The sequence below is a fragment of the Micropterus salmoides genome, unplaced genomic scaffold, assembly GCF_014851395.1.
Source record: "Micropterus salmoides isolate LMB-PRFRI ecotype aquatic unplaced genomic scaffold, ASM1485139v1 Ms_hic_scaffold_12, whole genome shotgun sequence".
Lineage (NCBI taxonomy): Eukaryota > Metazoa > Chordata > Actinopteri > Centrarchiformes > Centrarchidae > Micropterus > Micropterus salmoides.
This window is the reverse complement of record NW_024040263.1, coordinates 369868-384397: the sequence shown is the minus strand read 5'-3', so window position 1 is coordinate 384397 and position 14530 is coordinate 369868. Positions and strand designations below refer to the sequence as shown.

The 14530-nt window shown below is 41.1% G+C and overlaps 1 protein-coding gene across 2 annotated transcripts; it reads right to left on the bottom strand.

The window, feature by feature from the left end:
* Positions 1–164: 164 nt before the first annotated feature.
* Positions 165–12440, bottom strand: LOC119898585 (E3 ubiquitin/ISG15 ligase TRIM25-like). 2 transcript variants are annotated; one of them, XM_038712708.1, is made up of 9 exons: positions 11744–12440; positions 10918–11013; positions 8919–8999; positions 7995–8147; positions 6272–6431; positions 6019–6057; positions 5369–5449; positions 4232–4309; positions 165–3636 (listed from the first exon to the last, which is right to left on the bottom strand). In XM_038712708.1, exons 1-9 carry the CDS (start codon positions 12341–12343, stop codon positions 3083–3085), a joined length of 1842 nt encoding a protein of 613 aa, XP_038568636.1. In that variant the 5' UTR covers positions 12344–12440; the 3' UTR covers positions 165–3082. The 2 variants fall into 2 exon arrangements, with proteins under 2 accessions (XP_038568636.1, XP_038568637.1); XM_038712709.1 differs by lacking the exon at positions 5369–5449.
* Between the last annotated feature and the right edge of the window lie 2090 nt (positions 12441–14530).

Here is a 14530-nt window from a genome sequence, read left to right as displayed (position 1 = left end):
GTAAGTTAAGGCATTTTTACGACAAGGAGAATAAAAACTGTAAATGTCATTATTGTACAAAAACACTGTATGAGAAACTTTACGTACTACAACCAATGACTGGATATGCTGCCATAAGTACATAACAAAGGCAGTATACTTCATAAATAGCCTCAGACTGCCAGTTCAGACCTACGTGGATCAGTTTATTGCGAGCCAAGGTGGAATAAACTCATCTTGGAAAAAGCAACACTCAGACAATTACAACACATTTTACAGTCACATTAAGGAACAATAACTGAAGCACAGCGAGTACACAAGTTCAAGATGCTACAAGAAACATTTTACAAACCAGCATGGGCAGTTGAGTTCATGTTACAGTCCTACAGCTTGTGGAATAATGCACTTCATGGCAAAAAAAAATAAAGTCTTACTTTGGACTGACCTGCCAGATGAGATACGGTTGGCAAATTCTGAATTATAATTTAACAGAGTTGCTTTGAGTTGAAACCATCAGTGTATTGTGCAGAGCAGATGTATTTTTCAGGTTTTCTGTTAGTAGTAATACGTGTTCTGTTTACAACTTGCCCTCGAAAAATGATTCTTTGTACCTGTGTGATGTTGTGTCTTTGGAATTAAAGTAGCTGATCTTTGTATGACATTTCCATTTCACAAATAATTTGGTTGAAAGCCCTCACACAGTGCTCGGTCAAATGATCATAATGCTCTGAAATAGCACCATTCAAAAACAAAACTTCAATGAGGCACAGAAAAGCAACCCCATAATCCAAGAAAAACTGTGGCTACAGTATGGCATCCATTCAGATGGAAGGTGAGGTCACTCGCACACTTGAAAATCACGTTGCAAGTGAATCCTTGTCCTTTGCAATGCTACAAGGAAACTGTTCAGGAAGTAGTTCAAGATCTTGTTCTGATGTTTCTTATTTACACGCCCATCTGACATTCTCTTATCCATGTGAACAGTTTAAAGTTACAGCAAGTCACATTTTTTCAAATCCAATCTTGACTGAATGGATATGAGGTAATAATAAGATATGACTTGATTAGATATGATTGGATATGAGATAATAATAGGATTGTGTGGCTTGCCTGACACAGCATTAGCAAAGTGGAGACAACCACGGCAATGATGGTGTGTATGAGGTGCCTTATAACATGTAATCATCCACTGAATATTACTTATATACTGACAAAGACTTGATAGTACTCAAAAAACAGAAATGAGATTTGAAATTGAGAATGAAGACCTGAATGTAGCCTTAAAGAAATAGTAAAGACAGGAGAGTGGTATAAAGCTCATAATTTAACTATCTCCAAGAAAGTAAATAAGCATAACTAATTCTTTAACCTATGGTATTCTACTTTAAAGAGATTTTCTCCAAAAATGGCCTAGTGACCCAAAGAAAAACATGTGCTACAATATGGCCTTTAATTTGTCTAAAGCTGAAGCTGAGGTCACACATTGTCATTATGAAAACTGTGTGAGGTTGCTCATGTCACATGGCAGTGAAGTTGATACAGAAAAATATCTTGCTGTAGGAATTCAAGTAGTCACAGGTACTAGATATTCAGCCTGTCATTGTAGGGAGCTAAAAAAAAAAAAATCCACGCCCTGATACTTGTCAAATGTACAAATTCACAAAAATGTACTTAGAACTACTTTTTAGTACAAATAAAACAATGTTAAACACAAACAGGGTGAATAATTTTAGTATCTTTGTATTTGATTCATTATAAAAAACATTGTCCCACAATGATCAGCAAATTGAATAAAAACACCTATTTTTCAGATTTCAAACCATAAGATGTATTTCAATTCATCTTTTTGCTTTAACTCTCAATTAGTACTTATCATATTATACTTCAGGCCTCGTACCAGCCACTTTCCTTCCAGCGGGTCGGTCTCAGTCTCAATGAATCTATTAACATTAGTGCTTACAGTCCATGTTTATGCTGCTGACGAGAATTCAACTAACATACATACTGCAGTTTTTTTTATCGACTGCATTTCTGTCCTAAAAGCTACCAAGCTGTTCATGCCTGCCTCTCGCTCGCTCCCCTCCCTTCTATCTCCCTAGCCTCTCCTCCTTCCCCCCTCTTGCACTCGGGCTTCTCTGTGCTGGGATCCATCTGTGTGTTTGTTTGTTTCTCCTCTCTGTGTGAATAGTGTTCTCCTCTTCTGTGTTTGTGTAGCCTGTCCTCTTTCCAGGTCTCTATGGTGGAGAGGAGGTGGTGTGATTCAGATCCCAGTTAGTGGACAACATCTGAGGCTGCTCAGTTGTCCTCCTGGATCCATTCTCTTCACTTATGTTATACAGTAAACATTTTGTCATCATAATCGTATATACTATGACTCTGTTGTGAATGTATTCTGTATAGCAACATCTATTGCGTGCCTGTCCGTCCTGGGAGAGGGTTCCCTCCTCTGTTGCTCTTCCTGAGTTTCTTTTTCTGTTTTTTGGGAAGCTTTTCCTCATTCAGATCAAGGGTCTAAGGACAGAGGGTGTTGTTTGTTGTACAGATTGCAAAGGCTAAAGTGACTTGATTTACAAACCTTTCAGGATTAATACTTTGACATGTAACAGAAGGAAAAGCTTAAAATTCCATTTAGCTGTTTCCGTTTCAGCATCCTGCTATTTTGTCTGCTGGCTCACTATCATACTGGCATGGCTTACTGTAACACTAGAACAGAGCAGAGCATTTGTCAGTGTTATTAGTAACACCTTTTTTGCTTTTCCTACTATGACAAGTCATAATGTGTGCTGTGAAAAATGCACGTTATGTAAATTTCAACTACAGTGTGTGTTACGCAGCAAGCCAAAAATAGGGGTTTACAATCAAAGAGGATGTTCTATAAAATTATAAAGAAATATCTGTCTGTGAAAGACTCTCACAGATGGAGAGAATATGCAAAAAGACATGTAAGAACATGTAAAAAGAAAAGTGCTTGATTCCTGATGTTGTTCCTTCTGCACCAGCTGCTCTTCAGTAATATTTCTTATGGTTCATATTCATAAGCAGAGTGAACAGCCCTTTCCTGTAGTATTTAAATAAAGGGTCCTGGATGAGAATGGGGGCAAAGTTAGGTTGGGTTTCCATTGCCTCCCTCATGGGGGCAGATGAGCAGGGTGGAGTCCAGGTCCAGGCGGAAGGCCGGGTACAGCGGCTGTGAGAACGGGCAACGAAAGGTGTGCAGGAGCACCACCGTGTCCGACACGCTGTAGAAGGACAACGCTCCTTTCTGCCGTTCCAGGAACACGCCGATTCTGGGGCAGGGTGGTGCAGCCACTGTGGTCTTGCGGTTGTCATGCCAGGCTGCATATCCAGCGTGTGTACACCTCAGCCGCCAAGAGTTCTCGTTGCGCCCCAGCAGGCAGGGTTTTCCTCCACCTTTGCGTCCGATGCTTCGGTAGGTGACGCCAATATCGACCCATCCCCCGCCCCTCCACTCTACCTCCCAGTAGTTGGCACCGCCAAACTGGCCCTCCCTGCACAGGACCTGGGCCACTGAATCAAAGCGCTGGGGGTGAGGCGGGTAGGATTGGGGCTCCTCGCCACAGTGGGCACCCTGGGGCCCCTCCAGGAGAACCAGAGTAGGGTGGGCGGTGTCACGGTCCAAGGACAGACGACATAAAACTGGAGGGAAGGAAACCGAGAAGAAAGAGAAAAGCTTATGAGGCATGAATTGAGATTTAGACAGCCCCAAACAAAATGACCATGATATTCAGCCAGAGAGACTTGACTTCTTTCCTGTTTCTCATCTTTACTCTGCCACTGTTAGAGGTTTCAGAGTTCAGAGTTGATTGGGACAGTGCTTCAGTTGACATTTTGGCACAGAGGGAATAAATGACACACACAGACCTAATCCACCTCTGACCAAATGAATTATTAATGCCTAACAAAGTGATGGTACGCTGTCATCTTGTCAGCTGCCTTGTTTCTGTCGAGAGAAGGCACTGGTCTTAATGACAAACCTGGATGTCATAAATACAGTATGACTGCCTTCCAGCATTGATGAGGATCCAGACTGGGGTCTCAGATTTCCCAGCAGGACTCTCATTATCTGAACTACAAGCATGGAAAGAAGAAAGAAAAGGAGGGCAAGATGGGGAATGACATGCATAAAGGTCATGCTGAATGGGTGCACCAGAGAGAGAGAAGTGATGCGGAGAGGGAAGGAAGGAGAAAGGGACAAAAAGTGGAGGGGGTGGAGGATAGACATGGTACTTACACCTGAGGAAAACTGCCCTCATCCTCTGATCTGCCGGTTGCAGAGACAAAGAGGACAGAGGGAACGACATCGGCACTGCTGATAAGGGACACATGAGAGAAAGACACAGAGAAACTAGTATTTAATACTTTTGTCCATATAATCAAAATAAATGGAATGTAATAAATTCATTCAACAGGATTGAGAGAGTGGCAAAGTGGGTGAGACAAACAAAAGACAATAAGGGGAAATAAAAAGGCAGAAAACAAGAACGAAGAGAGCAGGAGTTAGACAGAAATGGAGAACACCTAAGAAATATGTATGAATAGCAAAATAGGAAGGAACGAACAAAGTTACAGTTAGAGAACCCACACAGAGGGGAAATAATGATGCTTTACAGGCATTTGTGCATGTAGCTTTAGTACCAAATAATAAAGTCACTACATGTAGACCTTGTGAGTAGCATTGAATAATTTCGGTCGCACAAGATTTTATTTGTGGAAAAACTAGACAAAAGACTAATTAATGTGTTGCTTTTAGCTCATTTATCTCACGTTCTTGAAATTACCACGAGATGGAGCCAAAGTATGGAACTGTTTAAATCCTACAAAAAGTGGCTTTATCATTAAAGGAACAGTACGGCATTTTGGGAAATATGTTTATTCACGGAGTGTCTGATGATAAGATCAATATAGGTATTAGTTAGGGCCGTTGGTTTTGGAGGTGTTTTTCCACATTCTGTGCTCCCATTTAATTTTTTTCTTTAATCAATATCCTCTGTTACTTATATTATCATTCATTTAGCTGTCGCTTTTATCCAAAGTGACTTACAATTGCTATATATGTCAGAGTTTGCACGCCTCTGGAGCAACTAGGAGTTTCCACCCAACTGCTGCAACTGCAAGTCACATAACATTGTCCATAGGGAAAATAAATGGGACTTTTACTTTCAGAACAAGGGGCGCGCAAAATAACTCTTCCCACTTCACAACATCCTACACTATACCACTTTAATATCGGTCTGTTCAACATGAAGCTGGGGCCAATGAACAGTTAGCTTAGCATAAAACTAAGCTAACTTAAATTAGTTAGCAAGCTAAAAAAGAGAAAAAACAGTTCACCAAAAATTTACCCAATACCCCACATTTTTCCACTTACCCTCAGTGGTATGTTGCCGTGCTGATAGTGTAGGTTGTATATGCTGCGGTTTGGAGTTCTCCACACAGAGATTTCTGCCACCTCCCCAATACAATGGATATGAATGGTATTTTATTTTGTTTTTAACTTGACAATTCCAATATTAACAATGACCTGTTAACAGTTTTCATTGAGAACTATTTTCTACCAAATTATCATGACCACATCGAAGTTTTTTGGAAATATGTATTATTGTCTACCATAACATAATATGGCCAAAGTGAGAACAGAAACATTTTCAGTTCACCATTCATCTCACTTTTTAGCCTAGTTACGTCATATAACCTTTTACTCGAACAGTGGCTCTACAGTACAGCTTCTGTGGCTGTCACTGAAACACTTAAAAACTAAATAATTTAAACTCATTTACTGAATTTGATTGCTTCCAATTAAACTAAAGTGAACTGATTGGAACAGAGCAGTGCTGGATATGAGCCAGAGTGTGTTGTATCAGACATCGCTCTGTCGTCTTCAGCATGAATAATTAACATGTCCCCTGTCCCTTGCAGCGTTAAATGTCATGTCAAAACCTGCAGCCTGGAAAAAATGGGTCACTGCAGAACTGACACTGTCACAGAGGGTGTCTGCATTTGGATGTTTCTTGTGCTTACCTTTTACACACTCTCCACCAGACACGTAGTTCTCATTGACTGGAAGAGAGACGTAATCATATTATTAAAATGAGCACACATTTGGCACTTCGTATAGCAAAATCTATTGCAATATTTAAATGGTATTCACTCAAATATAAAATTTGCAGTAGGAGCGAGCACCTGCTCATTTGAGTATTCAGCACACATTAGTATTCAGTATATCACATCATCCTTGTTGACCATCTTCCTGTCTTTGGGTCATCAGCTGTACCTGTGCGGCTGATCTTGTCCACCTCCTCCCTGCAGACTTCCTCCATGCGGCTGCGGAGGTGGCACAGTACTCTCCTGGCGCCACTGAAAGCCTCTGTGGGAAGGCTGACGGATCTGGAGTGCCGAGCGGTGGTGAGAGGGACGCACAGCAAGGGAGCTGCCTGGGTTGATAAAGAGAGTGGAAAATACAGCATCTACAGCCCGCCCTCCCTGCCTCCTTAATTCCTTGTACTATTGAATTTGAAAATAGCACTTAAGCAGGTGCTGTCTTTTTCCTCTGGTCACTGCGGACTCATTATCTCCTCTCATCCATTCATCCTCCATCATTCATCTACAAATGAATCTCTCTGGGCATGTCTCAGTACGCACTCTGGTAAGTTCTAATGGCCTCCAGGATGCATTAGACCTAAGGGGGTGAATATTAAACGCAAGACTTGCTAATGTGCACTGGTGGAAGAAGTGTTCAAATCATTTACTTAAGTAAAAGTACCAATACCAATGTATAAATACTGGATCAGGACCAAACACAGCTAACCGAGCTGAGCCATACTATTCTATGTGGGGTGGTGATGGAGCAGTGGATAAAACGTGCCTATGGTGTGAGAGATCCGGGTTCAATCCCCCACTTACACATCCACCAGTGTGTGACCTAGCAATTGTAAGTCCGCTTTGGATAAACGCGTCAGCTAAATGAACCAATGTATTGCCTCTTGAGGTACAAAGTAGAGCACCCAGGAGAGGCCAGGGCTAGCTGGTTAGTATGTTAGCTTCAGTAGACATCTCTGCAAAAAAGACAGTTACTTCTTCACATTCTGTTCATAAGGTTAGTTCATTTTTTGAGTTTTAAATTAAAATTCTTGTCAAATCTTACACATTGCACCTTGAAAGTATCAGAAAAATGGCCCCTGTGACTGATATACTATTATATATGTATATGAAATTATTAGATTGTTAATACTGATACATCAATGTTGCATTTCACCATTACAGCTTTGTTTTTTGTGAAATGTTGGATAATTAGATCTGTTATTAAAAGGAAAACATCTGAAAAGTCTCCTTGTTGGAACTGTTAACAACTCTATGACATTTGAAACATGACAAGGGGTTTCCAACTGGACACGCCACAGAGGTTGGCAGCCACATGTTTAATATTTAACAATAGATTGTATTTCATAAGTAGCATAAAAGGTAATACTCAAGTAAAAAACAATTACCTCAAAATTATACTTGTGCACAGAAATTGAGTAAATGTACTTAGTTGCATTTCACCACTGCTAATGTGTTGTGACTGTGTATTGGAGAGAAAACCTCTCAAGAGATAATGAGTCCTGATGTGTGCTGTCAGCTTGATGTAACTTTATCAGTTTAGACATGCAGCTGTTAATTAATCCATTTCCCCTCCACACTTACTCACAAAACACTGACCTCACCAACAAATTAGCTTACTTTAGAAATTAATAAAATTCACTTGGTAAAATTTTATTTTCTATCTAATATTATTGGAATATAATTTTTCAGCTTCATTTAGCTCTGATTCAGCATTTCTGACCAGTTAGCTGTAACGATTTCGAAAAAACAAAAGAATGCAATTCAAGACTAACAAAGTTCCCTGTGGACTTATTGGATGGTAGCCAATAAGAGGGAAATGTGTTTCTGTAGACTGACTGCAACCCTGACAAAAAAATAAAATAAATAAACATATCCACCCTCTTTTTCCATCTCACCTGTATGAAATGGGCATTGTCATCAGATTGCAGAAGCTGGCTGATCTCTTTGTCTCTCCTCCTCAGCTCCTCCAGGTCTTTCTCCAGCATCTCCATGTCTCGTTCGGCTCTCCCAACCACAGCTCGCTCCTTCGCCTCCAGCCTCGCTCGAACCTGGGGCACACAAGTAGATGTTCTGATCCGAGGTGCCTTTTAGTACCACGAGTGCAGCGGTAATGTGCCAAGTAAGAAATGATTCTGACCTACAGATATGATAAGAGTGTAAAAAGAAGTGTGTACTGCTACACATAGCAGCGTATCAGTGAAAGATAATGAATTTTGTAGAATATGGTCAAAATGCCACTTTATAGTCTTTTTCAAATGCTTAAAGTTGTGTTAACTACAGTGAAAGATTACATTAACATTGTTGCAACACTACCATCATTAACTCACACACAGATTCCAAACATTTCTGTCACTGTATGTGTATTTAGATTTCAGTGGCTCAGTACTGCCAGCTGTGTAATGACATTACTTTTTGGAACGATTAGCTTTGGAGCACCCCTTCTTAAACTGTATTTTTTTTCTTTTTTTTTTTAAACTAGCCTATCACAGTATGCAGTTATAAAATAAAATACTTTTATTTATTAAAGAAATCCTAGGCCACTTCTGTGTTTGCTTCTGTTCCACTGGATTTCAGTTTTCAGTGCGAGGGTTTCTTTCTGAGAAGCTGAAACTGGGATTTTCTGTCAAATTAAACTAGCGTATCAGATAGATCTGAGCAACCGATGTCATTTTAACTAAGATGTATGAATGACTATATTGTTAGCATTGAACAAATTGTTTAATACAGGAATACAGGAACTATTTTAACTTGTACTGCTTCACAGGCTACTTCAGCTGCTGGTAACATTAGAGCTAATACTTGTAGTTGCTGCTCCTCACCTCTGCCTTGGTTTTCTCCAGGCGGAGTGCCATGTCTGCAAACAGAGCTTCACTGTCCTCCAAAACAGTTGACACTGACACCTGAAACACACACACACACACACACAAACACACGGTAGAACACAAGACTAGTTAGAGTAGAACAAAGTAAACACGTAACCAAAAATTCTAGGAAACGGTCACTCTCTAAGAAATGGTGAATCTTTAATAACAACCGCATCTGCCAATGTACACAGAAAAGAAAAAACTCGCACGGGTTTGTGTTTGTCCTTTTTTTCCCTAGCCCTCAAATCTTCTGAAGAACTCATACATCTCAACAATATCTTATCAATAATATCTGATATTTTTAAAGTTTAGAGTGATGTGTTATGTCCCGCTCCACCATCGTCCAACAGGAATCATGTCAGATTAAGGGAGTATGGTCGTCATTTAATGTAATTTTACCATGACGCGTGTTTCATTTCATTTCCTAAAGTAAAACATGTGTAGCAATAGAGGTGGGCAATATGGCCCTAAAATAGTCATAAAATATCATGATATTTCAGGGCATTTCTGCAATAATGATATGACAAAATACTGAAAAATATTTTTGAACTCATAATCCTCCTCGCGGGACATTTGGCTCTCCCCGTACTCAACTTCTGCTTGAGGCGTTGTTGTAGCAGTGTTTAATGGTATGTCATCACATCAACAAGTTTGATTATTGCCCTTATCAGGATATTAATTTTTTGGTCACATTAAAACATTATACTGATATATCATGGATGGTATGATTTGGCGGGCCTTTTTTGGGCACATAACAAAAAAAAAAAAAACATAAAAGCATAAAAACTTTATGCAGGTTATCTGGATTGTAATTTCTTTTAGCTGTGGCCAGAAATGAACTTCCACCATCTGAGCAGTGCACAAGACGATTCAATCTGATGTTTTAGTGAGCCAATACAGCGGTTTTCCAAGAAGCTAAAGCAGCCACAAGCTGGATGGATGGAGATGATGCAAAGGGGATGGAGAAGAAAAGGCTTTCCTGGAAGGAGTGGCATAGAAAGTGGAACTTAAATTAGATTTGCAATGGAAACTGATGTAACAGCTCCTGTGAGGCTGAGTGCTTGTGTGTGAGACAGAGACAGAGAGAGGAGAATGTGTGAGCCTGATATTAGAGGGGAGGTTGTGTGTGTTGTGCACGGACAGTTGTGTTATTGTCACGTCAAGTCTAATTATGCAACTCTTCATCTTATGTGCTTTACATAGCGCACACCATGCAGCACTACTGTATACACTGCATCATATTATGGCTGCATAACTTGCATTAATTACTTTGCTCAATGTTGAGATCACAACTATTGATCACAATGGTATAGCTAAATGGTTTATTTTTTGTCTAATTGTGTTTATTGTTGATATATGTGACCAGGAGTCTGCACACAGTGTTCTGTGTCTGACTTCCTGTCCAGTTCGGTTTTGTGCAGATTGCTGCAGCTTCCATTAAAATACTAGCTGCTTATTCTCCACAAAGCAGAGTGGATAGCCGCTTCTGGGCTGCGCCTCAAACGTATTGGTGGAATCACAAACATTGTCTAGAATGGCCGCGATCAGCTCCGGCAGCCAGATTGCAGCTGGAATTTGCAAATGTAATACAATTTGATGTAAAGCACTTTGATCTACATTATGGAAGGGGCAAATAAAGTTCATCATCATTATCATTAATAAAGTTTAATTAGTTGCAGAGACCAGCATCATTATTATAAAATTAATTGCTCAGAGCTTCATCAGAGACATACACAGACTATATACTATATTACACAAACTTTATAATATAAAGTTGCCCCCCAACAGTTAGTATGTTCCATGTTTATTAAAGGTGCACCAGCTGATTTCTCAGTGAATCAATTAAGCCGATATCACAGGCCTAAATAGTGGTGTTAACAATCGGTAATTCACAACTTGACATAAATAATTTGTTAGTTCTTGGAAGCCTTGTTGGTGTGTGTGTGTGTGTCACCTTGAGGGACTCCAAGTTTTGTTGAAACTCCTCCAACTCTCTCTCTCCACTCCGTGTCCTCCCCTGAACCATCCTCTGAGACTCCTGGAGCTGAAGCTGACAGAGACACAGACAGTTATTGGACAATAAGACAAAGGTGTAGCCATTCAGGTATTTGGTAGGAGCATTTTCACTACGTTCTAGATTTATTTTTATCGACTAACTATTTGTATTGTAAACCCTTTTATGATTTCACCTCTGCCTACTTCTGCTATAAGTGACCGTATGTTTTCTTTAATCCAAATGATAACGGCAAAGTTGACTTTATTTCTCTCTGTTTGGAACCTTTACACACACACACACACACACACACACACTCACTCTGCATCTACTAAAGGTTTAAAGGCAGAAGCAGCAACTAAACACTAACTTACAAGATTAGAATAAATTCGATCAAATTAATTTATTGGCCATGTCAGTTTGTTTGAAGAAGTTATTTTGGGGACACAGTAAGTAATAAACAACTGCAGGTTATGAGTGGGGTTTGTTATCTTTGGGAACAACAGAGAAAACATTTGAGAGCCACTGGTCTAAAGTCTTTTATTCTGGTAGGGATCCTCTAAAAGCTCTAGCCTAAATGTAAGGCTTACAGATTTAGCCGTTTGAGAATGACTTATGTTAAGAGTCTGAGAGCCTTTGCTCTAAATTATCTGTGCATCATGACATTAGTAACTGTGTTTATCAATAGGCTATTTTAAGAGAACTCAGGGTCAGAATCTTTGGGAACCAATAGTAGGATAAACTTCTACATCCGTAATATCCTGACACCTCAAGTGTGTGTCTCTACCTGTCGCCTGGCTCTCTGCGCGTCCACGTTATGCACTTCCTCCTGGTCCGCCTCGCACAGCGGGCAGTCCCCGATCCACTCCACCGCGGCCTCAGCGTCTGAGTCTCCCCCCGCGGGCTCCAGACCCAGGCGGTGCTGGGCGCACAGCCGCTCCGCCAGACACTCCACCGCGGCCACTAGCTTGTGCCGCCGCAGCGTGCCAACCTCCCGGTGCGGCAGGACGTGGAGCTCGCAGAAGGACGCCAGGCAAACTAGGCACGACTTACCCGCCCTAAGCTTGCTCTCCACCGGGCAGAAGTCGCACGGTACTTCCCCGACTCCCCCCATGTACAGCTCCGGCGCCGTGATCATTTCGCTCAGCTTGAGTTTGTCGACGACCTCGGCGAGCACCGTGTTCCTCCGCAGCACCGGCCGAGGGCTAAACGTCTCCCGGCACTGGGGGCATCTGAACTGTCCCGAATTCGCCTGGTCCCAGTAGTTGTTGATGCACGACATGCAGTAGGTGTGTCCGCAGGGGGTGGACACCGGGTCCTTCAGGATCTCCAGGCAGACCGGACACCTGAACTGGTTCTCCGTCACTGAGATATTCGCCTGGGCCATCTCAGAAGCGGGACCTTCCCTGAACTCGGGCGGCTTCAGATCCGCCAGGTGACTCTGTTGCTGATTTTGAGGAAGCTTTGTGAGTTATTGTGAAGAGGAGGAGTCAGGATTCAGCCCTTCCGCAATGTCATCCAGCCCATCATCGCGCATGTGTTGTATACCCTCAACGCTGTCTGACAGACGCTGTTCGTCCAAATTGCACAAACACACTTTCTTACAGATGTTTTAAAATTCCTTTTTAATTCACCATTCATTAAGGAGAACGCACATAAAAAAAATAGAACACTGCCTTATTTTAATTTATTTTTTTCACTTATATCCTATTCTTTTAAAAGCTTCATTTTCTTCTTAATGTTTTCCTTCTTTTTAGTATATGTTTTATCGTATTCATTATTTGTTATATTTTAAAATCCATTATGAGGTTTTGTCTAACTGTTTATTGATTTCTGATTATTATCGCCCGTGGCTGATGATGATGATTGGGCAACATTGTCCTCTGAAAATGAATACATGCTCAGTTTCATCCTGTGTGATAGCCTAAGTAGGCTATATTAAATGATGCTTGTGGAAGTACAGTCTCTGTGAATAGATAAATCATTGTGGGAGCAAGAAGCTGTGCAGATTAGTTTGTACCTTTCTGTCATGATGATTGTAAAGGGGATGGCTAGTGTAAGACCCACAACATTAATAACCCGAAGTGTAGTAGCAAGTATACAATGTACTGCAAAAACACTACTTTTTGTTACTTTCTGCATTTGACAAGAAACAATCAGTTTAACCTGTTCACTTCAAGGCCTTGGTTTCTGGGGTTTAAAAAAAATTGCATTATGTGTAAGATAATGGTATTACTGTGCTCCTACAAATTAAGGCATATATTGATACACTGCTCAAAATAATAAAAGGGAACACTAAAATAACACATCCTAGATCTGAATGAATGAAATAATCTCCTTAAATACTCCTTTCTTTACATCGTTGAATGTGCTGACAACAAAATCACACAAAAATTATCAATGGAAATCAAATTTATCAACCCATGGAGGTCTGGATTTGGAGTCACACTCAAAATCACAGTGGAAAACCACACTACAGGCCGATCCAACTTTGATGTAATGTCCTTAAAACAAGTCAAAATGAGGCTCAGAAGTGTGTGTGGCCTCCACGTGCCTGTATAACCTCCCTACAACGCCTGGGCATGCTCGCCAGTGGCGAATTTGCCAATCTTGGTGTTCTCTGGCAAATGCCAAACGTCCTGCACGGTGTTGTAAGCACAACCCCCACCTGTGGACGTCGGGCCCTCGTACCACCCTCATGGAGTCTGTTTCTGACCGTTTGAGCAGACACATGCACATTTGTGGCCTGCTGGAGGTCATTTTGCAGGGCTCTGGCAGTGCTCCTCCTGCTCCTCCTTGCACAAAGGCGGAGGTAGCGGTCCTGCTGCTGGGTTGTTGCCCTCCTACGGCCTCCTCCACGTCTCCTGATGTACTGGCCTGTCTCCTGTAGCGCCTCCATGCTCTGGACACTACGCTGACAGACACAGCAAACCTTCTTGCCGCAGCTCGCATTGATGTGCCATCCTGGATGAGCTGCACTACCTGAGCCACTTGTGTGGGTTGTAGACTCCGTCTCATGCTACCACTAGAGTGAAAGCACCGCCAGCATTCAAAGGTGACCAAAACATCAGCCAGGAAGCATAGGAACTGAGAAGTGGTCTGTGGTCACCACCTGCAGAACCACTTCTTTATTGGGGTGTCTTGCTAATTACCTATAATTTCCACCTGTTGTCTATTCTATTTGCACAACAGCATGTGAAATTGATTGTCAATCAGTGTTGCTTCCTAAGTGGACAGTTTGATTTCACAGGAGTGTGATTGACTTGGAGTTACATTGTGTTGTTTAAGTGTTCCCTTTATTTTTTTGAGCAGTGTACAATGTCTGATTTATGTATTTCATAAGAGTTTTTTTCATATTAAAGGTCTTATGTTTCTCCACTTTAATCTTCCCTTTACAATGTAGACCTACAACTGTTTGAATTGATGTCTTAAACACACAATTTTGTCTTATGTATCTGATCATAGTGGTTTATTTAGAAGGATTTTGGAGCCATGATGTTTGCAAATGTTTATTTGCTTTAAAAATAACATCCTTACACAGAAAGATGCATGGGCAGAAATATTGTAATCTGAC

What these genes read in the sequence shown, in the direction of transcription:
- LOC119898585 (XM_038712708.1), bottom strand. Translation starts at nt 12,343, where the DNA reads ATGGCCCAGGCGAATATCTCAGTGACGGAGAACCAGTTCAGGTGTCCG. An exon ending in AAAACTTGGAGTCCCTCAAG is followed by an intron (nt 9,000 to 10,917) that starts GTGACACACACA and finishes TGTGTGTTTCAG; the next exon opens with GTGTCAGTGTCAACTGTTTT. An exon ending in GGACAAGATCAGCCGCACAG is followed by an intron (nt 6,058 to 6,271) that starts GTACAGCTGATG and finishes TCTCTCTTCCAG; the next exon opens with TCAATGAGAACTACGTGTCT.